At 40.5% G+C, this 26,565-nt stretch overlaps 2 protein-coding genes across 2 annotated transcripts in view; one reads left to right on the forward strand and one right to left on the reverse strand.

Annotated features, from left to right (window-relative positions):
* Nucleotides 1–585: 585 nt before the first annotated feature.
* The window catches only part of TTC1 (tetratricopeptide repeat domain 1), a 55,881-nt gene continuing 29,901 nt past the window's right edge, over nucleotides 586–26,565 (forward strand). The window contains exons 1-2 of the mRNA XM_079703956.1: nucleotides 586–650; nucleotides 1,708–2,069. Of these exons, the coding sequence (XP_079560082.1) occupies nucleotides 1,740–2,069 (330 nt within the window). The 5' untranslated portion in view covers nucleotides 586–650; nucleotides 1,708–1,739. The remainder of the gene's footprint in view (nucleotides 651–1,707; nucleotides 2,070–26,565) is intronic.
* LOC307052186 (large ribosomal subunit protein uL13-like) lies at nucleotides 14,353–26,527 on the reverse strand (the record flags this gene model as incomplete). The annotated part of the gene is given in 4 exon segments (XM_079703042.1): nucleotides 14,353–14,771; nucleotides 14,775–15,006; nucleotides 15,435–15,501; nucleotides 26,188–26,527. Coding segments are annotated over 4 exon segments (1,029 nt in total). The 3' UTR covers nucleotides 14,353–14,381.

Here is a 26,565-nt window from a genome sequence, read left to right on the forward strand (position 1 = left end):
AAAACAAAAAATATATATATAGTGAGAAGAGTGGCATTGTTTTACATTTTTGCAAACCTCTGCCTTAATAGAAGACATCTGGAGTCTTATCACTCCTTCTGCGTTCAGTTCATTGCACTATCACAGGACACATAACCTTTGGAAAAATCCATTGTACGTTCATGAAAGAAGGAGTATGGAAAAGGCAGATAACAACTTAGTATTATTGTCAACACTGTTTTGATCTAGCGGTAGACCCCTTGAAAGACACATTTTGAGAAACATAAGAGGGAAAACTTTATTTCTGGACAAGGTTTATGCTTCAGGTTCATGCTACTATACACAGCATAGCTGACATGAAAGAGGTCATATCGGAGATGTAAAAGGAACACCATAGAGACAGCCTTTTTCTTTTCCTTTTTTTCCTGCAGTGCGTAGTAGCGCGGACTGTTGCCGTTACCCAAGACGGTAACCGTCGCTCATATTTAAGCCCGTACAATGACGTCACACAGCGACAGCAACGCCCTGTCACCCTGAGGTTTTACTACATTTCCCAGGATGCTTCGGCAACAGTGACGCTATAGATCAGCGCCGACGGAAGAGCATCTGACTGAGCGGAAGTAGAGGATCTCAGAGGAGAAGAAGGTGAGGACGAGAGGAGCTGTGAAGCTGTGAGTAGCCCCACGGGTCTCTTTTCTTGGCGGTGAGGGATACAGCTACGGGACGAACCTTTGGGAAGGGTGGGGTGGCCCTCCTTAACTCTGAGGCCTCAAACCCCTGTGTTCTTCCACTAGACCTGGGAGCGGGGAGAAACAAAACGTTGCTGTGGAGGCAAAGTCTCCGTAATAAAATCGTGCTGTTTTAAGTTTTCTTGGGACGAGCTGGAGCGAATTCGGGTTCTTGTCGCAACACAAGGGTCGTTGGCGTGATTTTACTGCGACCAGAGGGGCGGCGGTGCTGACGATCTGACTCAGCTTCTACAGCACTGGTTCTCAATTGGCTGCACGTGAGAATCACCTGGGATGCCTTTTTAAAGATACAGGTGCCCTGGCTCCACGCCAGAGCAACAAATCAGAATCTGTGGAGTATAAGATCTGGGCAGCAGAACTTAATAAAGCGTCCCAGGTGTTAACGTTGTGCAGCCAGGGTTGAGAACCACGCTTTTCGTGGCTGATTCTGACCCCCTCGTGAATGCTGATTAGGGCCACCTGAGCCAGGGCCTCCCACTATAACCTGCGTTGGCTCTACCACACGCATGTGGGGGAAGTTGATGATTATTCTTTTGGCACGGATTGTATTTTTAGCTCCACCAGAAACTTATTTTTGAGCTTCGTGTGGTGGTGCTGGAAAGACAGGCCATAGTTCCTTATTTACGATCTGGCTGTTCGCTCTGAATAAAATTAGAGACGCTTCATTTTTCTTGGCATTGTTTTCGCTTCTGCCTATTTTTTGCTACCCCGACAAACTGGGAGCAGTGGAAAGTGGAAGACTCACATTAAAATCGGTGTCTCGTTTCTTATAAGAAGTCTGAAAAGGGTATCAGTTAAAATTACATTTGGCATTATTTATGAGCGTATGATAACCTTCATATATGAATATATAAATGAATTAATTCCAGTGAAAGGAAGTTAGGGTGTGGTTTGGGCTTTGATGCAGAAGTTTGTTTAGGTGTGATAGGTAGGATTTGATAGATAGATACCATTACCTGACATGTTTTCTCTTTCCCAGGGTTTCAGCTTCACCTCCCTCACTGATTCAGCATGGGGGAGAAGTCAGAAAACTGTGGGGTTCCAGAGGATCTGTTCAGTGGTTTGAAAGTAACAGAGCTCCAGGAAGCAGAGCGTGTTGACCCTCCAGTGTCTAATGCCAAAGATCACCATTCCCAGAGCAAGCTGCTCAGCGATGTTGAGGCCCATCCCCAGGAGGACCAAGAAGAGGAGTGCTTTCACGATGCAAGTGCCTCATTTGAGAAGGAGGAGCCAGGAGTGGACGAGGTTGAGAACAAACCTGATCGTGATGTGAATTCCTCTGAACTAGATGAAGAATACCTAATGGAACTGGAAAAAAACATGCCAGATGAAGAGAAAAAGGTAACTATTTTGTTTATTGTGCATGATCTGCCATGTAAACTGCTTTTTAAAGTGAATAAATGTGACTGATGCTCTATCATAGACTGCTTCATTTGTGGTAAAGAGTGACTTGCCCATCTATATGATTATTGTTTTAGTAGTGATGGATCTGAGATAAATCAGTGGCACGGTGGGGGAGCATTGAGTGTGTCTGCTTAGCAAAGAAATTTCCTTTTTTTCCTGTGAACTTTGAGTTCTTATGTTCATCTTGTGTATGAGTTCTTATGTTCATCTTGTGTAATTGTTTCTAACATATGTATACCTTTTAGCTTTTTTTAATGATCTATGGTTGGCTGCTGAAATTCCCGTAATGGCTATTTTTTTGGTCAGACTTTATAGAATTATAGTATGCTGCTTGTTTATGCTAATCCATTGTTAGCAAAAAGACTGCCTGAATTTCCTGGTGGTGGTGATTTGGCTACAGAGAGCAGTGACTGGGACCTGTGTCATTTACATTTCGTTCTTGAGGAACAGAATTGTGCGTGATGGTAGCTGTCATTTGTTAAGCACCAGTAATGTGCCAACCACTGAGCTTAAAATGTTACTTGTGTTTTCATTTAATCTTCTCAACATGCCTATGACATATACTGTTAACATCCCCGTAAGAGAACAGCTTAGAGTAGTATAGTAACTTGCCTGAAATCACATATCTAATAAATAGCAGAACTGATTCTCAAACCCAGATCTCCTTGATTCCAAAGCCAAAATATGTAGAATTTAATAACAAAAACAGCTGTCTTCCTACAAAGCAGATGTCCTAATAAAAGGCACACTTTCCTGCTACTTTGCCCTGGGCTAGTAACTGAGCGAGCCTTCACTTTGGGAAAGAGAGGCTTAGTGTCCTCCATATATCCTTCCTTCTGATCCCATAAGCAAGGTCTCCTGAAGAGTTACTGTAATATCTGAGTTTGCAAAGAACGTGAATGAGACCTGTGGCTTATGCCTCTGAAGAGCTCACTCACTGAACAGGTTACCATGGATTGGTGCTGGACTGAGATGGTAAATGTGCAGTGTAAGAATGGGAGTGGGGAGGTAGTGGGAGGTGAGGAAAAGCATCTTGTCTGTGTCCTTCCTTAGGCACTTTTCATGATCAAATCTGTTGGTTTTAACATGCATATGTTAGCTTTTGTGTTAGTGTGTGCTGCCAGAAGAGAAGGATAAAGGGCAAAAATGAGCCAAGTTCATGAACAACCTCACCAGAAATGGCTCAGAAAATTAAATCAAGTACCGTACAGTAACATCAGGGCAATGATTTTCCAGAAAGTGAGTGTTTGGTTCAGCTTTCACATCACTGGCGCAGGCTTTTTAGAAACATTGATTAAATGTCTATGTTAAAATGTTAGCAATGCTTTTCTAATACTTTAATACGTTTTGCCCTGATACAGTGGATTGCCATCGGTTTGACAATTGAGTGGTTTGCCTCAAAATGTTACATACTCTGCTCTCCATTCCCATGATAAAAATTAAGGTATAATTTACATGTTGTGAAATTGTTTAAGCTCTGATGTGTATAGCTCAGTGAGTTGTTGTTTTTTTTTGCGGGGGGCGGGCGCTGCGTTGGGTCTTTCGTTACTGCATGCAGGCTTTCTCTAGTTTTGGTGAGTGGGAGCTACTCTTCGTTGTGGCGCGCAGGCTTCTCATTGTGGTGGCTTCTCTTGTTGCGGAGCACGGGTTCTAGGCGTGCAGGCTCAGTAGTTGTGGCACACGGACTTAGTTGCTCCGTGGTATGTAGGATCTTCCCGGACCAGGGCTCGAACCCATGTCCTCTGCATTGGCAGGTAGATTCTTAACCACTATGCCACAAGGGAAGTCCCGCTCAGTGAGTTTTGACAACTGTGTACACTTGGGTAACTCACCCTAATTGTAGTATTAGCTATTTGTATGGTGCTTTAATAAATATCTTTATGAAATTAATAATAGGAAACCAGCAAAACAGATGAAGAAATGTCTCTTTGCTGCACATAAGGTTTGGTTTTATGGGTCATTGGGAAACAGATATGTTTAAGCTTGATTCTTTTAAAGTAGACAAAGTTCAGATAATTCAACAACAAAAATAAACACAAATGGCCACAAAATGTGCAGACTTTCAGCCTCACTAATAATTTTTAAATGCAAATTAAAACATTATGTCTCATCTCTCAGATCAGAACATTGATCTGATGTTGACAAGAAGAGGAGGTAGGAATTCGTGTACTAACATTGGGAGTTTGGATTGCTACATCATTTCTATGGGGTACAGATATCAAACTTTTATATGAACATTTCTCTAGATCAGGGCTACCAGTGGAACCTTTTGCAATGATGGGAATGTTCTGTATCTACACTGTCCAATATGCTAGCCACTGGCCATTGGCTGCCACATTTTAACAGTCATCTGGCTGTTGAGCAGTTGAAATGTGGCTAGTACAGCTGATAAAATGAATTTTTAAATTTTTTATTTTAGTTAATTTAAGTGGTCACACGTGGCTAGTGAGTACCATATTAGACAGTACAGCTTTAAACCTGATTCTCTTCTAATCACTTATTTTAAGGAAGTTATTAAAAATATGTATAGGTGTATATATAAAGATACATTGCAGGATCATTCATAATTTTAGAAATTTTAGAAAACTAGAACTAATGTTGAACAGAGTGTATTACTTTAAACATTTTTGGCATATTTATGTGGTAGTGTACAATGTAGTCATTAAAGAGATAAATATTAGTATTGGCATGGAGTAATGCCTGAATGTTAAATGTATTAATAAGCAGGTATGATAATATGATTTATAATAAATATGTATTTGGTGTTTGTCCAGTTCCTGGCACAGAGTTCCTAAAACCTTTGGGATTTCCTAGGTGGAAAGAGATAAAGGTTCGTTTTGTTACTCATAACAAGCCTCTTTCAACCACACCTGAGTTAATGTTAATGCGATGACTTTTGGAAAGCCCCTAAGGAGGAGGTCTAGTTGTCAGAGTTTGGAGCTCTCAGCCTCACCCCACTCCACCCCCATCTCTGGGGAAGGGAGAGGGGCTGAAGGTTGAGTTAATCACTAATGACCAGTGATCACTAATGACCAGTGATTAATCAGTCATGCTTACTTAATGAAGCCTCCATAAAAACCCAAAAGGATCGGGTGCAGAGAGCTTCGTAGTTGGTGAACACGTATAGGTGGCGGGAGGGTGCATGTCCATAGGGCATGGAGGCTCAGTGCCCCTTCCCACATACCTTGCCTTATGCATCTCTTCCATCTGGCTGTACCTGAGTTATGTCCTTTATAGTAAAGTGGTAATCTAATAAGTAAACTGCTTTCCTGACTTCTGTGAGCCCCTCTAGCAAATTAATTGAACCTGAGGAGGTGATCGTGGAAGCCGCCAACGTATAGCCCGTGGGTCAAAAGCAGAGGTGACCGCAACAACATGGATGGACTTGGAGGGCATTATGCTAAGTGAAAGAAGTCAGACAGAGACAAATACTGTATGATATCGCTTATATGTGGCATCTAAAAAGTAAAACAAACTAGTGAATATAACAAAAAAGAAACAGACTCACAGATACAGGAAACAAATTAGTGGTTACCACCGGGGAGGGTAAGGAGGGAGGAGCAAGATAGGAGTAGTGGATTAAGAGGTACAAACTATTACATGCAAAATAAATAAGCTACGGGGATATCTTGTGCAACACAGGGAATATAGCCAAAATTTTATAATTGTAAATGGGGTATAATCTTTAAAAATTGTGGATCACTATGTTGTACACCTTTTATATAATTTATATAATATTGTACATCTACTACAGGAAAAAAAGAAAAAATATATAAACAGACCAGAAAAAGCAGAAATGACAACCTGGACTTGCAATTGGTATCTGAAGTGAGGATGGAGCCAGTCTTGTGGAACTCAGCGCTTAACCTCTGGGGTCTGACCCTATCTCTAGGTAGATAGTGTCAGAATTGAGTTAAAGTGTGGGACATTGGCTGGAGTCCACTGCAGAGCTGGAGTTGCTTGGTGTGGGAGAAACTCCTACACGTTTGGTCACAGAAGTGTTCAGAGTGAGTGTTGAGAGGAGAGGAGACACCCAGGTGTTTTCTCTTTATAGCAGGTTATGGAACAGTCAGTGATGATTCCTTTTACGTCAAAAACCTGTGTGAAAATATGTTTATACATGAAAGTTTGGCAGGATATACACCAAATTATAAAAAGTGAGTAGCTCTAAAGGGTGTGATTATTGGGAAGTTTTCATTTATATTTAATATAATTTTGTAATGTTTGCCTTTTTTATGGTAAGCATGTATTACATTTATGATCAACAATAAAAGTTATTCCAATTTGAGAATATAAATAAATAAAAATTTGATTCTTTACAACCAGGGTGGACTTTCTACTAAAGAAAAAAGCACAAAAGCTGACCTTTGAGGATTTGGGAAAGATATGCTATCATAGGATATATGTATTACTAAATGTATCAAGTATTAATAGCTAAAGTCTGTTATTCAAGCTGACTTGACTTGCCCTGTGGCTGAGAAGATGATCCAGGCTCAAGAGGGTGCCAGTTCTCAGCAGTTCAAGAGTAACAGAGGAGGAAGGCAGTTAAGATTCAGTTAAAACTGGCAAAATCTCTTAAGGAAAGCACTATGTGTGTGTTTGTTTCAGCAGCAATCTTAACTATTTGTGAAACCTTAAATGTAGCTATGACTACCCAGAAGAATAGGATTTTAGCTTACATTTGAGATGTACTAGATCTGCAAAGCAAATAAGTGATTCTTTTTTTTTTTTTTTTTAATTTATTTTTGGCTGTGTTGGGTCTTCGTTTCTGTGCGAGGGCTTTCTCTAGTTGCGGCAAGCAGGGGCCACTCTTCATCGCGGTGTGCAGGCCTCTCACTGTCGCAGCCTCTCTTGTTGAGGAGCACAGGCTCCAGACGCGCAGGCTCAGTAGTTGTGGCTCACGGGCCAAGTTGCTCCGTGGCATGTCGGATCTTCCCAAACCAGGGCTCGAACCCATGTCCCCTGCTTTGGCAGGCAGATTCTCAACCACTGCGCCACCAGGGAAGCCCCAAATAAGTGATTCTTAAAGGCTTGGCTGAGGAAGACATATCTGGTAGCAGATGAGAATTATTGCTATAATAATATTCTGATACAAAGATGCTTATAGTTTGGGGACCTACAGAATATACTGCATTGTGGTGATATTGATGTAAGAGAATCATCTTTTGTGGGCTGCTTGTCAAAATGGGGTTCTTACGCCTCACGTATAAATTCTCTGGTTGTTCTTGTGCACACACTAAAGTTTGAGGACCACTGTCATGGGGCCTTGCACATAGTCTTCCTTAATTAAATAGCTGAATAATGTTTTCTCTCTCCCATGAGGGCCAGTAATTGGTCTTACAAATTACAGAGATTTTATCATTCATTTATTCAAGAAATGTTTGCATTTCTTCCACATGCCAGGCCTTGTTTGAGGCACTTAGGAATACAGTGGTGAATAAGACACACATCTCTCATATGTATATTCTAGTTGGTATGGGTGGGGTGGGGGGAATGATAAGATGAAGTGAAGAAGGCATGGGAGTTGGAAGCATGGGCAGGACTACTTAAAATTGGTTGGTCAGGAAAGGCCTCTCTGGGGAGGTGCCATTTCAGGAAAGACTTGGAGGGGAAAAGGAGTCAGATGTGTATCTGAGAGGAAACTATTCCATAGAAGGGGAGCAGTTAGTAAAAAGGCCCTACAGGTTTGGCTGTATTCTTGGCATGCGAGGAGTGGAAGGGCCATTAGTGGGAGCATAGTGATTAAGGAAGAGAATCGGGGGATGAAGTAAGAGAGGGTCTGATGATAGAACACTTTGTGAGCCATGGTAAGGGATATGAAGTTTTTTCCAAGTGCAGTAAAAAACAGATGGGTAGTTAAGCCAGCGGAAAGATGAAAGTTATTTCCGTCTTATTAGGAGTATTCTGGTGGTTGTGCAGAGAACGCAGCAGGTGGGGGCACAGTGGAGCACGGGGACCAGCTAGGGCCTAACATGGCGGTCTGGGCGAAGATGATGGTAGCTTGAGCTGTGGATCGAGTGAAGCTAAGTGAATGATTTCAAGCTACATTTTGGAAGTGGAGTTGACGAGACATACTGGATTCAGTTGGGAGGGCTGGAGTGAGAAATAAGCTTGATTCCTTGGCTTTGGCTACTGGGTAGGTGGTGATGCCCTTTACAAATAGGGAGATGACGGAGGGACTTGGAGTTCGTCAGGGCTCTGGTGACTTAATTCTTGCTTGCAAATGAAAAAGTTTTTTTATTTGTAAGCCCAAATGCAAATTTCATCCTTTTAATGGATTTGCTCCCTGGTGCGGGCACATAGTGTTCATTTACAAATATATAGATCCAGTTAAGTAATGGATACAAAAGTCTGTTGCTTCGTGAACATGGGCTCACAACATATGGTTTCTGGGATTTTAAAACGTTTTCCTTAGGTTCTGAAACTGTAAAGGATTGTTTTTTCCTTTAAGGCTGTTTAGTCTTTAAACAGGAGCCATTATTGAAGTATTGGTTTAGTGCCAAAGTTCTATATCAGTCTTTCCCCCGTCGCTCTCATTTTTCTTAAATCCCACATTACTTAATCCTTTTGATTTCCATGTTTCTCCTGCCTCATTGCAATATTTTCATAATCTTATCAGTGTTATTGTAACAATGGACATGTTTGCAGGGAACAATTCTCTTGGTTGCTTCCAGAAAGTTTTCAGTAACTTTTCTATAGTGGCCTGCATATTCTGTTAACCTCATGAGAAAACCCTTTCTCATTTGTTGTTTCCCTTTTATTTCATTTCTAATGGGCATCCTTTTGAACTAAGGTTGCCATATTTACCAATTTCTTAGAGTTTACCAGTATTGAGTTTAATGAATGCTATTGGCAAGTGATTAAATAAAATCCTAGAATTTAAGAACTGGAAGGGACCTTAGATTTTTTTTTTATACAGCAGGTTCTTATTAGTTATCTGCTTTATACATACTAGTGTATATATGTTAATCCCAATCTCCCAATTCATCCCACCACCCCCACCCCCACCCCACAGCTTTCCCCCCTTGGTGTCCCACAGCTTTCCCCCCTTGGTGTCCATATGTTTGTTCTCTACATCTGTGTCTCTATTTCTACCTTGCAAACAGGTTCGTCTGTACCATTTTTCTAGATTCCACATATATGCGTTAATATACAATATTTGTTTTTCTCTTTCTGACTTCACTCTGTGTGACAGTCTCTAAGGAAGGGACCCTAGATTTCTGATTCTGAGTTTAAACCAGGGGAAATAAGGGTTGTTTTACCCTAAAACATTTGGAAGTTATCTGCTGATGGAAAAGTTAAAGTGGTATTCAGTGTTTCCGGTGTTTATTAAGGAAGATCTCTTTGTGTAGATCAGTGGTTCTCAAACTTAATTGTGTCTAAGAATCACAGGAAACTTACTAAACATGCAAAGCCCTCAGAAGTGTTTGATACCACTTGTGAGGTGGTATCTTGTGAGACTTGTGAGGTGGCAGCCAGGAATCTACTTTAATAAGCATCCTCAGGTTTTTTGTTTTTTTTAAATTGAAGTATAGTTGAGTTACATATTGTGTTAGTTTCAGGTATACAGCAAAATGTTTCAGTTATATTTTTTCTTGATTATATTCCATTATAGGTTATTACAAGATATTGAATATAATTTCCTGTGCTATACAGTAAATCCTTGTTGCTTATCTCCCGGATCATTTTGGTTCAGATAGAACTGTGGCCACACTTCGGGAGACAGAGGGCGAGATGAACACAGATGACTAAGCTTCCAAAACAAGAAGTATTGATTAGCCTGTATAGTGACTCCATCTAGCATCAGAAGAGCTCAATAATAGGATATTTTCTTTTACCCTGATCTGTGCCCAAGGTCTAAAAAACTTAAAGAAAGAGTTTGGGGGCAGAATTTAAGCAGTACCAAAATAAGAAAATTTATTTCTGTTAAATTGAGTTTTGGGAGATGGGATTTTCTGAGTTAAGAAACGACGAAGTATTTCCAAGATCAGTCATCTTTCCTCAGAAGGGTAATACTTAATGAGAGTCAGGTTCTAACTACAACTGAAATCTAGAGATTCTCCCTCCAAACTCCTAGTGGACTAGTAAAAATGACTTGTGGAAAGAGCAAGTGTGTCTATATCTGTAAAGCAAGTGATGTCTGATTTCAAAGAAAACAAAACTGAAGCTTTTGTTCCCTTTTTAATGATAAAGAATTCCCTTCAGAATAATTTGTAGGACTGGTGTCCCTAGCCCTTTCAGTTTGAGGTTTCCTTATCCCACCTAAATAGGACTGAAACAGAAAGTTTTGTTACATATGCTTCCACTTTCCAGCCTTTTAGCAAGTGTGTAGCTTTTTTTAATCATCCTTTTTACCCAGATGTGATTGATCTCTGCTTACTGTGCTTTAAGTTTGTGCCATTTTATTTTGTAGCAGTTACTTTACAAAGCTGCAGGGGGAAGCAGATAGCTGCTGATAGAGTTACAGTATGGAAATTAACTTGCTGATGTGAACCTCTTGTTTTTCTCCCTGTTGTCTATTAAACACATGCTCACTGTAGAATTATTTAATTAACACATTATTGACCAGGGACATATTAATACCTTTCTGTTACCTGAATGTTATTGACCGGAGACGTATCAATATGTTTTTAGAGAATGATACAGTTAATTAATATCACCATGCTAAGTTGTTAGAGCTTAAGTTGATCAAGGGTTCATTACACAACTTTTGATTGCCGTTATCATTCACATTTTGCTCCGTTAGGTTTTTGTTCCAACCTTGTGTATATTATAAATGCAAGTTTATTACCATAAGATTTTCAGAAATGACACATCGTGAAGTTTTGAATGAAGAAGAATTTTTCAGTTAATTTTATGCAGATATTTTCTCTGATTGTCCGAGCGACATATATACTAGTGTCTCAGAAGATGATAGTTCTTCAGAGTATAGTTCTGATTCAGATGATGTGAGTATTAGACCAGTAAAAAGAGAAAAAAACCTTAGTGATTGATTCTAACACGGAAAGTGAAAATGAAACTTAACGGTGCTGGAGAATGCTCCTTTGCTTCTACAGAAGAGTGGATTGAAGACAACATTTCACAAAAATTAGAAGACTTTACAGGTGTGTCAGGTGTAACTGTTGAATATAATCACCCACAAAGTGTTAGTGAAATAACAATTTTTGGTAATGACTTTTTCGAGTTGGTCGCTTCTCAAACTTGAATCACCGACAGAATGAAAAATCATATAAAAAGTATGATGAGGCTTTAAAATGGACTGATGTGACCAATAGTGACATGAAGAAGTTTATTTATTTATTTTTTATTTTTTATTTTTTGCGGTACGCAGGCCTCTCACCGCCCTGGCCTCTCCCGCTGCGGAGCACAGGCTCCGGACGCACAGGCTCAGCGGCCATGGCTCACGGGCCCAGCCGCTCCGCGGCATGTGGGATCTTCCCGGACCGGGGCACGAACCCATGTCCCCTGCATCGGCAGACGGACTCTCAAACACTGCGCCACCAGGGAAGCCCGTGAAGAAGTTTCTTGAATTAATAATTTTGATGGGACAAATAAGAAAGTCACACTGGAAAGAATATTGGTCGACTGATCCCTTACATGAAACACCTATCTTTCCAAAGGTTATGACGAGAAGAAGGTTCGAACAAATAATGATGTTTCTTCACTTTAACGATAACTCGGAAACTCCACTTCCTGCAGACAGAATTTCAAAAGTTAAACCTCTTTTGGATTATTTTCTACCAAAGTTCCAGTCAATCTGTGTACCCAAACAAGAGCTATCACTTGATGAGGCAATGAAAGTGGAGAGGATGATGCAGATTCAAAACCTATAATCCCAGAAAACTTACAATATGGAATTCTGGTCAGCATGGTTAGGGAAAGTGAAACTGGATATATATGCAACCTTTTACAACAGTGTGATTTACAACAGGGATTTACAACAGTGTGTCCACATCTGAAATATTGTTGAAAAATAAAACCAGAGTTTGTGGGGCTATAAGAGAGAATTGTGGTCTACCAAACCAATTAAAGGAGAAATCTAAAAACCTACAGAGGGGAGAAATGGCATTCTTACGGAAGGGAGAAGTGATTCTTCTATGGAAAGACAAGAGGCTAGTCTACATGGTAACAGCTATTCATGACGCCTCCCTGGCATCTACAGGAAAGGAAGACAGGAGGACTGGCCATCAGATAACTAAGCCCACTTGTATATCAGAGTATAATAGATATATGAAAGGAGTTGATCAGTCTGATCAATATCTGGCAAACTAGAGTATCTTCCAGAAAACTCGAAAATGGTATAAGAAAGTGGGTTTCTATTTGAGTAATTGCGGTTTATTCAGTGCGTTTAAGATTTATTATAGCTTTAATGCACAGAATAAAATGACTTACAAGCAATTTTTGTTAGCAGTAGCTAGGGAATGGGTAACTGACCATGCTGGTGAATGTAGTGGTAGTCCCACGCCTAGTCCTTCTTGTGGCATTTCTAAAAGAGCCCCCCGCAAAGATCCACCTTGCCGACTATCAGGTAAAATAAAAGAACATATTCTAGAGGAAATAATACCCACAGGACTAAAAAAACAAAAAAAATGCTGCCAGAAAGTGTAGAGTCTGCTCTTCCAGGGGAAAGTGCAGTGAAACCCAGTATATTTGTAATAGATGTTCTGTTCCCCTGCACAGAGGTGCCTGCTGTACTGCCTATCACACTCTAACGAAATATTAGAATGCTTTAGTGAGACATGTACAAAGTTTCAAATAAAGTGCAAAAAAAGTTTGTTGATACTTACTCAAATGTGGCTGTTCAATGTTCACTTACATAACAAATTGCTGGCCACAGGCGTTAGTTTCTGCAAAAATCCCCTGGTCAGTAACGTGTTAAGAGAAGATTTTTTTAATGTAAAAAATTTTTTGCAAGTGCAAATTTTGATCATTTAATAATGAAATAATGATAGAAGGGATGTACACTTTTAAGTTCCAAGTCAAGTGTGTTTATGTTGTGTTCACTGACCTAATGTATAGGGAATATCCCTAGCCAGCCACTTCATTGAGTGGGTCTCTGGTGGAGAGTGGTTGTTTTATGATTGATAAGGGAATGGTTGAACACCTTCTGACATTTTTGCCAGGTTACGCCAGTATTTAAAGTTGTATCAGTTGGAGTTCTCTAGGATTTTGAGTCACAGAAAGCCATTCCAACAACTGAGCTTAAAAAGGAATTCACCTGTTTTTTGCTAGTACTTATATGGGTTCACTTTTTACATTTAGGTCTGCAATCCACTTGGAGTTTATTCTTGTGTATGGTGTGACATAGCAATCTAATTTTATCTTTTTACAAATGACTACCAACTTCTCCCAGCACTGTTTTTAAAAGTCCATCTTTGCCTCAGTGATCTAGTTAAATTTTAGTATCAACTAAGACCAAGTTTGTATCCTTTCCGAAACGCTTACCTTCTTCCTGTTTGTCAGATAATCATTTAAAACCTAACTTAGTTTATAGTGGCATTATTTGTCAAAACAGAGAACCTCATTTAGACTCAGACTGGGACACCAGAGATTTGTGTGGTAATAAAATTTCAAAATAACTGGAGAATTGATTAGTATAGAAGTAAGAAGCATGCTGTTGAGATGGTTTTCTGCGATATATTTCAACTCTTTCATCTTTAAGAAAGTACTGTTCCCCATGTCATATGAATTTCTTTTTTTTTTTTCTTTAAAAATAAATTATTAGTTTTGGCTCACAAAACATAGGGAAGACTAACACAAGGGCTATGCCTGTGACCCCTTGGGCTGTACTTCCCTTCCATAAACACCTTTTAGAACCCCAGACTCATGCTGCCAAAGCATTCTCACATCCTAACAGCTGCAGAGTATAGTATCCGACCACGTGGGAAGCTTAAACAGACTCCCTGTAAGCGATGCGGGGGTCCCTTCCAATTGGGTCTTCCAGCTCACTTTTGCCGCTATTAGGACAGCACTGGTTGTACCAGCTGCCCATGTCCTAAAAGTCTCATGAATGAACAGGTCACAGGCAAATTACGCCTGCACAGCCCTTATAACTTTTTAAAAGTTTTTTAAAAGGCCTTTCTTAAACAGCAGTGGCTAAGGCCCCTTCGCTATATCCAGTCTTCTAAGCCCCAGGCTGCCTGTGGCACCTGGATGGCAGCCCCTGGGGGTCCCCCACATCCTAGGGTGGCGATGGAGGAAGGACAGGCCAGGCCAAGCATGAAGAGTAAACAGTCAATTTTATTGGGCTCAGACTAGGAATCCATGGGTCTTGAGCACCTCTGTGAATTTGTCAGTTTTCTTCTGTCTGTTCTTTTCGGCCTGCTTCCGTAGCCTCGTGAGCTGTTTCTTTTTCTGGTAATGGATCGTGGCCTTCTCCTTTCTCTTCTCCCCCAGGGCGGCTGTTACTGCCTGGTACTTCCAGCCAACCTCATGAGCCAGGCGCCCTAGGTAGGCAAACTTTTGCGTGGGCTTCAGGCGCACAACCTTGAGGCCAGCGGGAACCACCAGCCGCTTTTTCATGTCATAGGGTGGCGGGATCCCTTCAAACATCTTGAGGCGGTCCAGAGCGGCCTGGCCTCGCTTGGTCTTGTGGGGCAGCATGCCTCGCACCGTCCACCCGAAGATGCGGCTGGGGGCTCAGAAGTGGTAGGGGCCGCGGGAGGGGTTGGTGTTCATGCACTTGCGGAGGAAGGCCAGGTACTTCCACTTGTTTCTGTAGAGATTGCCAGAAATGTTGATGCCCTCACAGCGCACAACCACCACCTTTTGACCCAGAAGCACCTGCTCGGCCACGATGGTCGCCAGGCGGCCCAGGAGATGGCCTCGGCCATCGAGCAGCAGGACCTGCCGCTCCGCCGTCTTCAGCAGCCGCCTGGGAAAACATGTGAATTTCTTTTACCCGATGAAGCAAGAAAATAATTTCCTGGAAAACAGAATAAAATAAAAGATCCCGAGCATCCCTGTATTTGTAAAGGCAAAGAATAAGTTTTAAACACTTGCAGATTGAATTCATCCCTCTGCAAGGAATCCATTTTGCTAACTCAGTGGAAAATGGCCTTGGATTAACTATAGAAGAAAAACCCAAGACCCGTGGTGCAAGTCCCTGATTCAGTGAGGTAGAGGTTTATTTTTAACATAAACCTCTACCTCAGAATGACTAAACATCAGATCTCTAGGACTTGATGACATGTTCTAGAGCAGTGTCATCTTCTTTTCAAGTGCCCTAATTCTTGGTAGCAAGGGAATTTAAAGTCACTTTTTCTTTAGGACAGTGAAACATATAAGCTCTGTGCTTATTACCTTTTTGCAGCAGTTCCTGTGTCTTGCTCAGTTACTTCCTCCTGCGAACAATTCTTTATTTCCATACCTATGGAAGACAATATAGTCTTGTGGTTAAAAGCATAAAAGGTTAAACAGATCTGTCCTAGCTCCATCATTTAACTTGATGTAAAGTGGGATAATAATAGTACCTGTCTCACAAAGTTGTTGTAAGGATTAAATGACTAGCACATAAAAGCACTCAGAAAGTGTTAGTTGTAGCTAAGTCAGAATTCAATGGTGAGTGTAGACTGCAAAATGCTTAGGGGTCTGGAACCTCTAAGATCTCTTAAGAGTCATTTTTGGACACATTTCCCCCAAGGTGGCAAGCATAAATGAATATTACAAATTTTTAGAATTATGCTAACCTCAGTCAATAATCCATAAATTATCCTTCAAGTTAATTTATGAAGAACAAATTGAGTGTTTGCCTGGGGATATGAGCTTGGGGTGAGAGAGAGGGTATTACAGATTTGGAAGGGGCACATGGGAAGTTTCTGAGGTTCTGGCAATTTGTCCTCTTTGTGTATTTTGTAACTGCCATTAAGTGCATATACATTTATATCTGTTATATTTTCTTGAGTTATTGACTCGTTTATCATCATGAAATGTTCCTTTTTTGTCTCTAGCAATACCTCTCTTTTTAAAAACTGTTTTGTCTCATACTTCTATAGGCATTGCTATAGAGTAAATGTTTTAATCCTCCCAAAGTTTACATCTTAAAAACTAACTCCCAATGTGATGGTATTAAGAGATGGAGCCTTTGGGAAATTATTAGGTCATGAGGGTAGAGCACGCATAAATGGGATTAGTGCCCTAATAAGAGATCACAGAGAGCTCCCTTGACCATTCTGCCATGTGAGGCTATGGTGAGAATACCCCTATGATCCAGGAAGCAGGCCTTCACCAGACAGTGAATCTGCCAGTCCCTTGATCTTAGACTTCCAGCCTCCAGAATGTTTGTTGGTTATAAGCCACCAATCTTTGGTACTTTTGTTGATAGCAGCCCAAACTGACTAAGACAGCCACTCTTTCTTTTATGGTTAACTGTTTGCATGATATATTTTTTACATCCTTTTATTTTCACCCTATTTGTGTCTTTGAATCTAAAGTGTGTCTTATAGATAGGATATGGTTGGATCTTCTTGATTCCAGTCTGACAGTCTCTGCTGTTTGGTGAGAGTGTTTAGTCCATTCACATTGTGCTATTGACATGGTTATATTTATATCAGCCATTTTGTCTTCTGCATGTATCTTGTCTTTTTTATTCCTGTTTCTTTCACTGCCTTCTTTTGTGTTAATTTTTTTAGTGTATCATTTTAATACTTCTGATTTTTTAACCATCTGTTTCTTAGCCAAAGTTTCCTAGTGGTTGCTCTATGGTTTACATTACGCATCTTATTACAGTCTACTTTAATGCTACGTAATTCCAATAAAAAATAGAAACTTTGCTTCACTATAGCTCCATTTCCTCCCCCCTCCTTTGTGCTACCATCATCATATATCAATATATTTTGTAAACCCAACCATATAGTGTTATAATTACTATCTTATAAATCTTTCTGCCTTTTAAAGAAATTAAAAGAAGAAAGAAAATAACATATTTATAGAGCCTTTGATGTATTTACCATTTCTAATGATCTTCATTTCATGAAAATTTATCATCTCCTTTCAGTCCAAGGGACTTCTTTAGTATGTCTTGTAAGGCAGGTATGGTAGCAGCAAATTCTCTCTGTCTTTATCTGTGAATGTCTTTATTTTGCTTTTGTTTTGAGGTATGGTCTTGCTAAATATCTAATTGTTGATTGACAGTCTTTTTTCTTTTACCATTTTGAATGTGTCGTTACACTGCCTCTGGCCTTCATTGTTTTTGGTAAGAAATCAGGTATTAATAGTTTTGCCGTTTGCCTATACCTGATAAGTTGTTTTTAATTTCATTGTGTTCAGATTTTCTCTGTCTTTGAATAATTTGACTCTGGTGTCTCTAGATACGGATCTACATGCTTGGGGTTTGCTGAGCTTCTTGGATCTTTAGATAACATTTTTCATCACGTTTTTGAGATTTTCAGTCATTGTTTTTCAAATATCTGTTCTGTCTCTCTTCTTCTGGGACTCTTATCACATATATTATGAAGGGTCTCTTTGTTTTTTCCCATCTTTTTTTCTGCCTTTAGTTCTTCACATTGGATGTCTGTTGCTCTAACTTCAAGTTTACTTATTTCTCATGCCAATTCAAATCTGTTGAGCCCATCTGTGAATTTTTTATTTCAGTTATTGAACTTTTCGTCTTTGTTTTCTTGTTCTGTTTTTTAAAAATAATTTCTGTCCCTTTTTCAAGATTCTCTTTTTTAATCATTGTCATCATGCTCATTTAAGTCTTTATACACATTCCTTTTAGTTTTTCAACAAATTGTTTATAGCTGCTTTTTTTTAACATCAGCATCTTAATTTTTAAAAATTTTTATGGAGTTTAGTTGATTTACAATGTTGTGTTGGCTTCAGGTGTACAGCAAAGTGAATCGGTTATTTATATATATATATATATATTATATATATATATTATATATATATATATTATATATATATATATCTCCATTCTTTTTCAGATTCTTTTCCCATATAGGTCACCACAGAATATTGAGTAGAGTACCCTGTGCTATACAGTCAGTCCTTATTAGTTACCTATTTTATATATAGTAGTGTGTATATGTTAATCCCAAACTCCTAATTTATCCCGTCCTACCCCCTTTTTCCCTTTGGTAACCATAAGCTTGTTTTCTATGTCTATGAGTCTGTTTCTGTTTTGTAAATAAGTTCATTTGTATCATTTTTTATTAGATTTCACATATAAGTGATATCATATGATACTTGTCTTTCTCTGACTTACTTCACTTAGTATGGCTATCTGTATGTCTTCTTTGGAGAAATGTCTATTTATATATTCCACCCATTTTTTTTTTTTTTTTTTTTGCGGTACGCGGGCCTCTCACTGCTGTGGCCTCTCCCGTTGCGGAGCACAGGCTCTGGACGCACAGGCTCAGCGGCCATGGCTCACAGGCCCAGCCGCTCTGCGGCATGTGGGATCTTCCTGGAACGGGGCATGAACCCGTGTTCCCTGCATCGGCAGGCGGACTCTCAACCACTGTGCCACCAGGGAAGCCCCTCCACCCATTTTTTGATTGGGTTGTTTGGGGTTTTTTTGACAGTGAGCTGCATAAGTTGTTTGTATATTTTGGAGATAAATCCAAAATTGGTCACATTGATTGCAAATATTTTCTCCCATTCTGTGGGTTGTCTTTTCATTTTGTTTATGGTTTCCTTCTGTGCAAAAGCTTTTGAGTTTCATTAGGTCCCATTTCTTTATTTTTGTTTTTATTTTCATTCCTCTAGGAGGTGGATCAAAAAAGATCTTGCTGTGATTTGTGTCAAAGAGTGTTCTGCCTGTGTTTTCCTCTAAGAGTTTTATAGTGTCTGGCCTTATATTTAGGTCTTTAATCCATTTTGAGTTTACTTTTGTGTATGGTGTTAGGAAGTGTCCTAATTTCATTCTTTTACATGTAGCTGTCCAGCTTTCCCAGCACCACTTACTGAAGAGACTATCTTTTCTCCATTGTGTATCCTTACCTCCTTTGTCATAGATTAGGTGACCATAGGTGCATGGGTTTATCTCTGGGCTTTCTTTCGTGTTCTATTGATATATATTTCTGTTTTTGTGCCAGTACCATACTGTTTTGATGACTGTAGCTTTGTAGTATAGTCGGTGGTATCAGTTGTAACTTCTCCTTTTTCATTTCTAACTTTTTTATATATATTTAAGGTAATTATTGATATGTACATTCGTATTGCCGTTTTCTTAATTGTTTTTGATTTTTGCAGATCTTTTTGTTTTTGTAGGTCTCTTGTGATTTGATGACTATCTTTAGTGTTGTGTTTGGGTTGCTTTTTCTTTTTTGTGTGTGTATCGTAGTTTTTTGGTTTGCAGTTCCCATGAGGTTTTGATATAGCAGTCTATATACATAAAAGATTGTTTTAAGTTGTTGGGCTCTTATTTTCAAATGCAGTTCCCATTTTCTGCATTTGTACTCTCATCTTCTCATGGTTGCTGGTTTTGATATCCTATTTGTGTGTGGATGATTTCCTGCTGTTACTATATGTTTACCTTTACCAGTGAGCTTTCCCATTTGTGATTTTCTTGTTTCTAGTTATGGCCATTTTTTGTTGTTTTTTTCCCCCTACGTAGAGAAGTTTCTTTAGCATTTGCTGTAAAGCCGGATTGGTGGTGCTAAATTCTCTTAGCTTCTGCTTGTCTCTAAAGATTTTGATATCTCTGTCAAATCCGAATGAGAACCTTGCTGGGTATTCTTTTTATTATTACTTTTAAATTTATATTTATTTACTTTTGGCTGCATCAGGTCTTAGCTGTGGCACACGGGATCTTTCGTTGTGGCACACGGGCTTCTCTCTAGTTGTTCGTGGGCTCCAGAGCACGTGGGCTCTGTAGTTGTGGCACATGGGCTCTCTAGTTGTGGCATGCTGGCATGTGGGCTCTTAGTTCCCCAACCAGGGATTGAACCAGCGTCCCCTGCATTGCAAGACAGGTTCTTAACCACTGCACCACCAGGGAAGTCCCTGGGTAGAGTATTCTTTTTATACACATCAGTGTATACATGTCAGTCCCAATTGCCCAATCATCACACCACCATCCCCACCCACCTGTGGCTTTCCCCCCTTGGTGTCCTTACATTTGTTCTCTACATCTGCATCTCAACTTCTGCCCTGCAAACTGGTTCATCTGTACCATTTTTCTAGGTTCCACATACATGCATTAATATACGATATTTGTTTTTCTCTTTCTGACTTACTTCACTCTGTATGACACTCTCTAGATCCATCTATGTCTCTACAAATGACCCAATTTCTCTCCTTTTTATGGCTGAGTAATATTCCAGTGTATACAATGAGGTGATACCTCATTGTAGTATTGATTTGCATTTCTCTAATAATCAGTGATGTTGAGCAGCTTTTCATGTGCTTCTTGCCATCTGTATGTCTTCTTTGGAGAAATGTCTATTTAGGTCTTCTGCCAACTTTTGGATTGGGTTGTTTGTTTTTTTAATATTGAGCTACATGAGCTGTTTATATATTTTGGAGATTAATCTTTTGTCCGTTGATTCGTTTGTAAATATTTTCTCCCATTCTGAGGTTTGTCTTTTGGTCTTGTTTATGGTTTCCTTTGCTGTGCAAAAGCTTTTAAGTTTCATTAGGCCTCCTTTGTTTATTTTTGTTTCCATTACTCTAGGAAGTGGATCAAAAAAGATCTTGCTGTGATTTATGTCAAAGAGTGTTCTTCCTATGTTTTCCTCTAAGAGTTTTATACTCTCCGGTCTTACATTTAGGTCTCTAATCCATTTTGAGTTGATTTTTGTGTATGGTGTTAGGGAGTATTCTAATTTCATTCTTTTACATGTAGCTGTCCAGTTTTCCCAGCACCACTTTTTGAAGAGACTGTCTTTTCTCCATTGTATATCCTTGCTTCCTTTGTCATAGATTAGTTGACCATAGGTGCGTGGGTTTATCTCTGGGCTTTCTATCTTGTTCCATTGATCTATGTTTCTTTTTCTGTGCCAGTACTATACTGTCTTGATTACTGTAGCTTTGTAGTATAGTCTGAAGTCAGGGAGTCTGATTCCTCCAGTTGCGTTTTTTTCCCTCAAGACTGCTTTGGCTATTCGGGGTCTTTTGTGTCTCCATACAAATTTTAAGATTTTTTGTTCTAGTTCTGTAAAAAAATGCCATTGGTAATTTGATGGGGATTGCATTTAATCTGTAGATTGCTTTGGGTAATACAGTCATTTTCAAAATATTGATTCTTCCAATCCAAGAACATGGTATATCTCTCCATCTGTTGGTATCATCTTTAATTTCTTTCATCAGTGTCTTAAAGTTTTCTGCATACAGGTCTTTTGTCTCCCTAGGTAGGTTTATTCCTAGGTATTTTATTCTTTTTGTTGCAATGGTAAATGGGAGTGTTTCCTTCATTTCTTTTTCAGATTTTTCATCATTAGTGTATAGGAAGCAAGAGATTTCTGTGCATTAATTTTGTATCCTGCAACTTTACCAAATTCACTGATTAGCTCTAGTACTTTTCTGGTGGCATCCTTAGGATTCTCTACGTATAGTATCATGTCATCTGCAAACAGTGACAGTTTTACTTCTTCTTTTCCAATTTGTATTCCTTTTATTTCTTTTTCTTCTCTGCTTGCCGTGGCTAGGACTTCCAAAAGTATGTTGAATAATAGTGGTGAGAGTGGACATCCTTGTCTTGTTCCTGATGTTAGATGAAATGCTTTCAGTTTTTCACCATTGAGAATGATGTTTGCTGTGGGTTTGTCAAATATGGCCTTTATTATGTTGAGGTAGGTTCCCTCTATGCCCACTTTCTGGAGAGTTTTTATCATAAATGGGTGCTGAATTTTGTCAAAAGCCTTTTCTGCATCTGTTGAGATGGTCATACGGTTTTTATTCTTCAGTTGGTTAATATGGTGTATCACATTGATTGATTTGTGTATATTGAAGAATTCTTGGATCCCTGGGGTAAATCCCACGTGATCATAGCGTATGATCCTTTTAATGTGTTGTTGGATTCGGTTTGCTAGTATTTTGTTGAGGATTTTTGCATCTATATTCATCAGTGATATTGGTCTGTAATTTTCTTTTTTTGTAGTATCTTTGTCTGGTTTTGGTATCAGGGCGATGGTGGCCTCATAGAATGAGTTTTGGAGTGTTCCTTCCTCTGCAATTTTTTGGAAGAGTTTGAGAAGGATGGATGTTAGCTCTTCTCTAAATGTTTGATAGAATTCACCTGTGAAGCCATCTGGTCCTGGACTTTTGTTTGTTGCAAGATTTTTAATCACAGTTTCCATTTCATTATTTGTGATTGGTCTGTTCATATTTTCTATTTCTTCCTGGCTCAGTCTTGGAAGGTGATACCTTTCTACGAATTTGTCCATTTCATCCAGGTTGTCCATTTTATTGGCATAGAGTGCTTGTAGTAATCTCTTAGGATGCTTTGTATTTCTGCGGTGTCTGTTGTAACTTCTCCTTTTTCATCTGGTTTTATTGATTGGAGTCCTCTCCCTCTTTTTCTTGATGAGTCTGGCTAATGGTTTATCAATTTTGTTTATCTTCTCAAAGAACCAGCTTTTAGTTTTATTGATCTTTGCTATTGTTTTCTTTGTTTCTATTTCACTTATTTCTGCTCTGATGTTTATGATTTCTTTCCTTCTGCTAACTTTGGGTTTTGTTTATTCTTCTTTCTCTAGGTGTAAGGTTAGGTTGTTTATTTGAGATTTTTCTTGTTTCTTGAGGTAAGCTTTTATTGCTATAAACTTCCCTCTTCAAACTGCTTTTGCTGCATCCCATAGGTTTGGATCGTCGTGTTTTCATTGCCATTTGTCTCTAGGTATTTTTTGATTTCCTCTTTGATTTCTTCAGTGATCTCTTGGTTATTTAGTAACGTATTGTTTAGTCTCCATGTGTTTGTGTTTTTTACGTTTTTTTCCCTGTAATTCATTTCTAATCTCATAGCGTTGTGGTCAGAAAAGAAGCTTGATATGATTTCAATTTTCTTAAATTTACTGAGGCATGATTTGTGACCCAAGATATGGTCTATCCTGGAGAATGTTCCATGCACACTTGAGAAGGAAGTGTAATCTGCTGTTTTTGGATGGAATGTCCTATAAATATCAATTAACTCTATCTGGTCTATTGTGTCATTTAAAGCTTGTGTTTCCTTATTTATTTTCATTTTGGATGATCTGTCCATTGGTGTAAGTGAGGTGTTAAAGTGTTGATTGCCTCTTTTACAGCTGTTAGCAGTTGCCTTATGTAATGAGGTGCTCCTATGTTGGATGCATATATAATTGTTATATCTTCTTCTTGGATTGATCCCTTGATCACTGTATAGTGTCCTACCTTGTCTCTTGTAACATTCTTTATTTTAAAGTCTATTTTTTCTGATATGAGTATTGCTACTCCAGCTTTCTTTTGATTTCCATTTGCATGGAATATCTTTTTCCATCTCCTCACTTTCAGTCTGTATGTGTCCCTAAGTCTGAAGTGGGTCTCTTGTAGACAGCATATATATGGGTCTTGTTTTTGTATCCATTCAGCAAGCCTTTGTCTTTTGGTTGGAGCATTTAATCCATTCACGTTTAAGGTAATTATCGATATGTATGTTCCTATTACCATTTCCTTAATTTGGGGGGGTTGTTTTTGTAGGTCCTTTTCTTCTCTTGTGTTTCTCACTTAGAGAAGTTCCTTTAGCATTTGTTGTAGAGCTGGTTTGGTGCTGCTGAATTCCCTTAGCTTTTGCTTGTCTGTAAAGCTTCTGATTTCTCCATCGATTCTGAATGAGATCCTTGCTGGGTAGAGTAATCTTGGTTGTAGGTTTTTCCCTTTCATCACTTTAAGTATATCATGCCACTCCCTTCTGGCTTGTGGAGTTTCCGCTGAGAAATCAGCTGTTAACCTTATGGGAGTTCCATTGTATGTTATTTGTCGTTTTTCCCTTGCTGCTTTCAATAATTTTTCTTTGTCTTTATTTTTTGCCAATTTGACAGCTGTGTTTTCTGGTGTGTTTCTCCTTGGGTTTATCCTGTATGGGACTCTTTGTGCTTCCTGGACTTGGGTGGCTATTTCCTTTCTCATGTTCGGGAAGTTTTCTACTATAACCTCTTCAAATATTTTCTCTGGTCCTTTCTCTCTGTCTTCTCCTTCTGGTCCTTCTCCCCTATAATGTGAATGTTGTTTTATTTACTGTTGTCCCAGAGGTCTCTTAGGCTGTCTTCATTTCTTTTCATTCTTTTTTCTTTATTCTGTTCCGCAGCATTGAATTCTACCATTCTGTCTTCCAGGTCACTTATCTGTTCTTCTGCCTTAGTTTTCTGCTATTGATTCCTTCTAGTGTAGTTTTCATTTCAGTTATTGTATTGTTCATCTCTGTTTGTTTGCTCTTCGGTTCTTCTAGTTCCTTGTTCAACATTTCTTGTAGATTCTTGGTCTGTGCCTCCGTTTTTTTTCCGAGATTTCGGATCATCTTTTTTTTTTTTTTTTTTTTTTTTTTTTGTGGTATGCGGGCCTCTCACTGTTGTGGCCTCTCCCGTTGCGGAGCACAGGCTCCGGATGCGCAGGCTCAGCAGCCATGGCTCACGGGCCCAGCCGCTCCGCGGCATATGGGATCCTCCCAGACCGGGGCACGAACCCGTATCCCCTGCATCGGCAGGCGGACTCTCAACCACTGCGCCACCAGGGAGGCCCTCGGATCATCTTTACTATCATTACTCTGATTTCCTTTTCAGGTAGATTGCCTGTCTCCTCTTCATTTAGTTGTTCTTGTGGGTTTTTATCTTGTTCCTTTGCCTGAAACATATTCGTCTGTCATGTCATTTTGTCTGACCTTCTGTGTTTGTGGTCTTGTTTCCACAGGGTGCAGGATAGTAGTTCCTCTTGCTTCTGGTGACTGCGCCCTGGTGGGTGAAGCTGGATCTTGTCCCTCTGTTGGTCAGGGCCGTGTGAAGGGGTGTGTTTTGAGGTGGCTTCGAGCAGCCTGTCTGCTGATGGGTGGGACTGTGTTCCTATCCTGCTGGTTGTTTGGTCTGAGGCATCCCAGCACTGGAACCTGCAGGCTATTGGGTAGGGCTGCCAATCAATATTCCTTGCTTTGTGCTGGGTCCCAGCACATGTGAGACCTTGTGTGCACCCTCCAAGAGCTCCTGGCCCTGTGGAGCTCCTGCGCTCAAGCCCCACTGGCGTTCAATGCCAAATGCCCTGGGGTTCTTCCTCCTGGTGCCAGACCCTCAGACTGTCTTAGAGGGCTATTTTTATGTAGGAGCATCCCTGTGTAGCCTGTGTGGGTTTAATATTTTTAGGTGCAAGGGCTTTTTTTTGTATGAATGTCTGCCACCTCTTTCCTCAGTGTATGCTGGCTGTTATCCCCTTGATAGGAGGTGTGACTGATGTTGTGGTGACCAGAGCCTGCACTGGATATTGAGCAGGGCCTCCCCTTGGCTCTGTGGTTGTCACTGCCCTGTCAGGGGCAGGGTCTGCTAGCCAGTTGTTGGAGTAGAAGCCCCCAGATCCATTTCTGAGGTGTGTTTCTGATCTGTGGTGCAAGATAGGCAGGATTGGAGCACTCCCACTGGGAGAGAAGCCACTGAGTATTCCTCCTCTGGAGCTGTTCACCCGTGAGTGTGCTCTGCTGCGTCACCCTTCACCAGTTGTGCGCACTCACAAAATTACACTGTTGTTGGCACTGCTCTTGGCCCCGCCTTAACTGTGGGTATGCTGGCAATTGGCTCTGGTGTCTGTGAGGCATTGTTTTCACCAGGACACCCGCAGAGATCCCCTGAAGTCAGGTCATAGGACTGCAGTAATCGTGCACCTGGACCCACTGTGGGAGCTATGGACGCAGCTCAGACTCTGGCCTGGCCCGACCCCTTGTGTGTATGTGCCCACAAAGCCCACGGCTGCTAAAGCTAGACCTGGCTCAGCTGCAGGAGCCCTCGTCTGTTTGGATGTTCTGCAGGCACTGAATTTACAAAGCTGGCGGCGGGGGTGTAAATCCGTGGTTCACACAGCCGTGAGGAGAGATTTCAGCTCTTCTTTCTTAGTTGCAAGGCCTCTGGGGCTCAGCTGTGGTTTCAGCCCCACCTCTGCGTTTGGGCTACCCACCCACCTGCGTCTGCTCCTGAGGCTGCCCCGGGGCACATGAGCCTGCCCAGGAGGGACGGGGCCAAGGTGGCAACCAGGGCAGCAAGTCCACCCAAGTGGGAGCCCCTCCTAGTGCCTGTGGAGGCAGGGGCCAGTGCATGGGGAAAGGCTGCAGTGGCAGCCCCACCCTTCATGCACCACTCAGCCATGGAGCTGCATATCTGTGGCGGCCCAGGTTTCTTCCACGAACATTCTGGGTTGCGGAGCTCCTCACTCCCATCCCTCAGGCTGTCTCTTCGCAGCCAACAGCAGTCTTCTCCCTGGGTCTGCTCTGCAGACCCCAGGTTCCAGCCCCCAGCTCCCATCTGCATCAGCAGACACACGTCTCAGGCTGGGGAGCTCA

This window comes from Hyperoodon ampullatus, assembly GCF_949752795.1.
Source record: "Hyperoodon ampullatus genome assembly, chromosome: 4".
NCBI classification, from domain to species: domain Eukaryota; kingdom Metazoa; phylum Chordata; class Mammalia; order Artiodactyla; family Ziphiidae; genus Hyperoodon; species Hyperoodon ampullatus.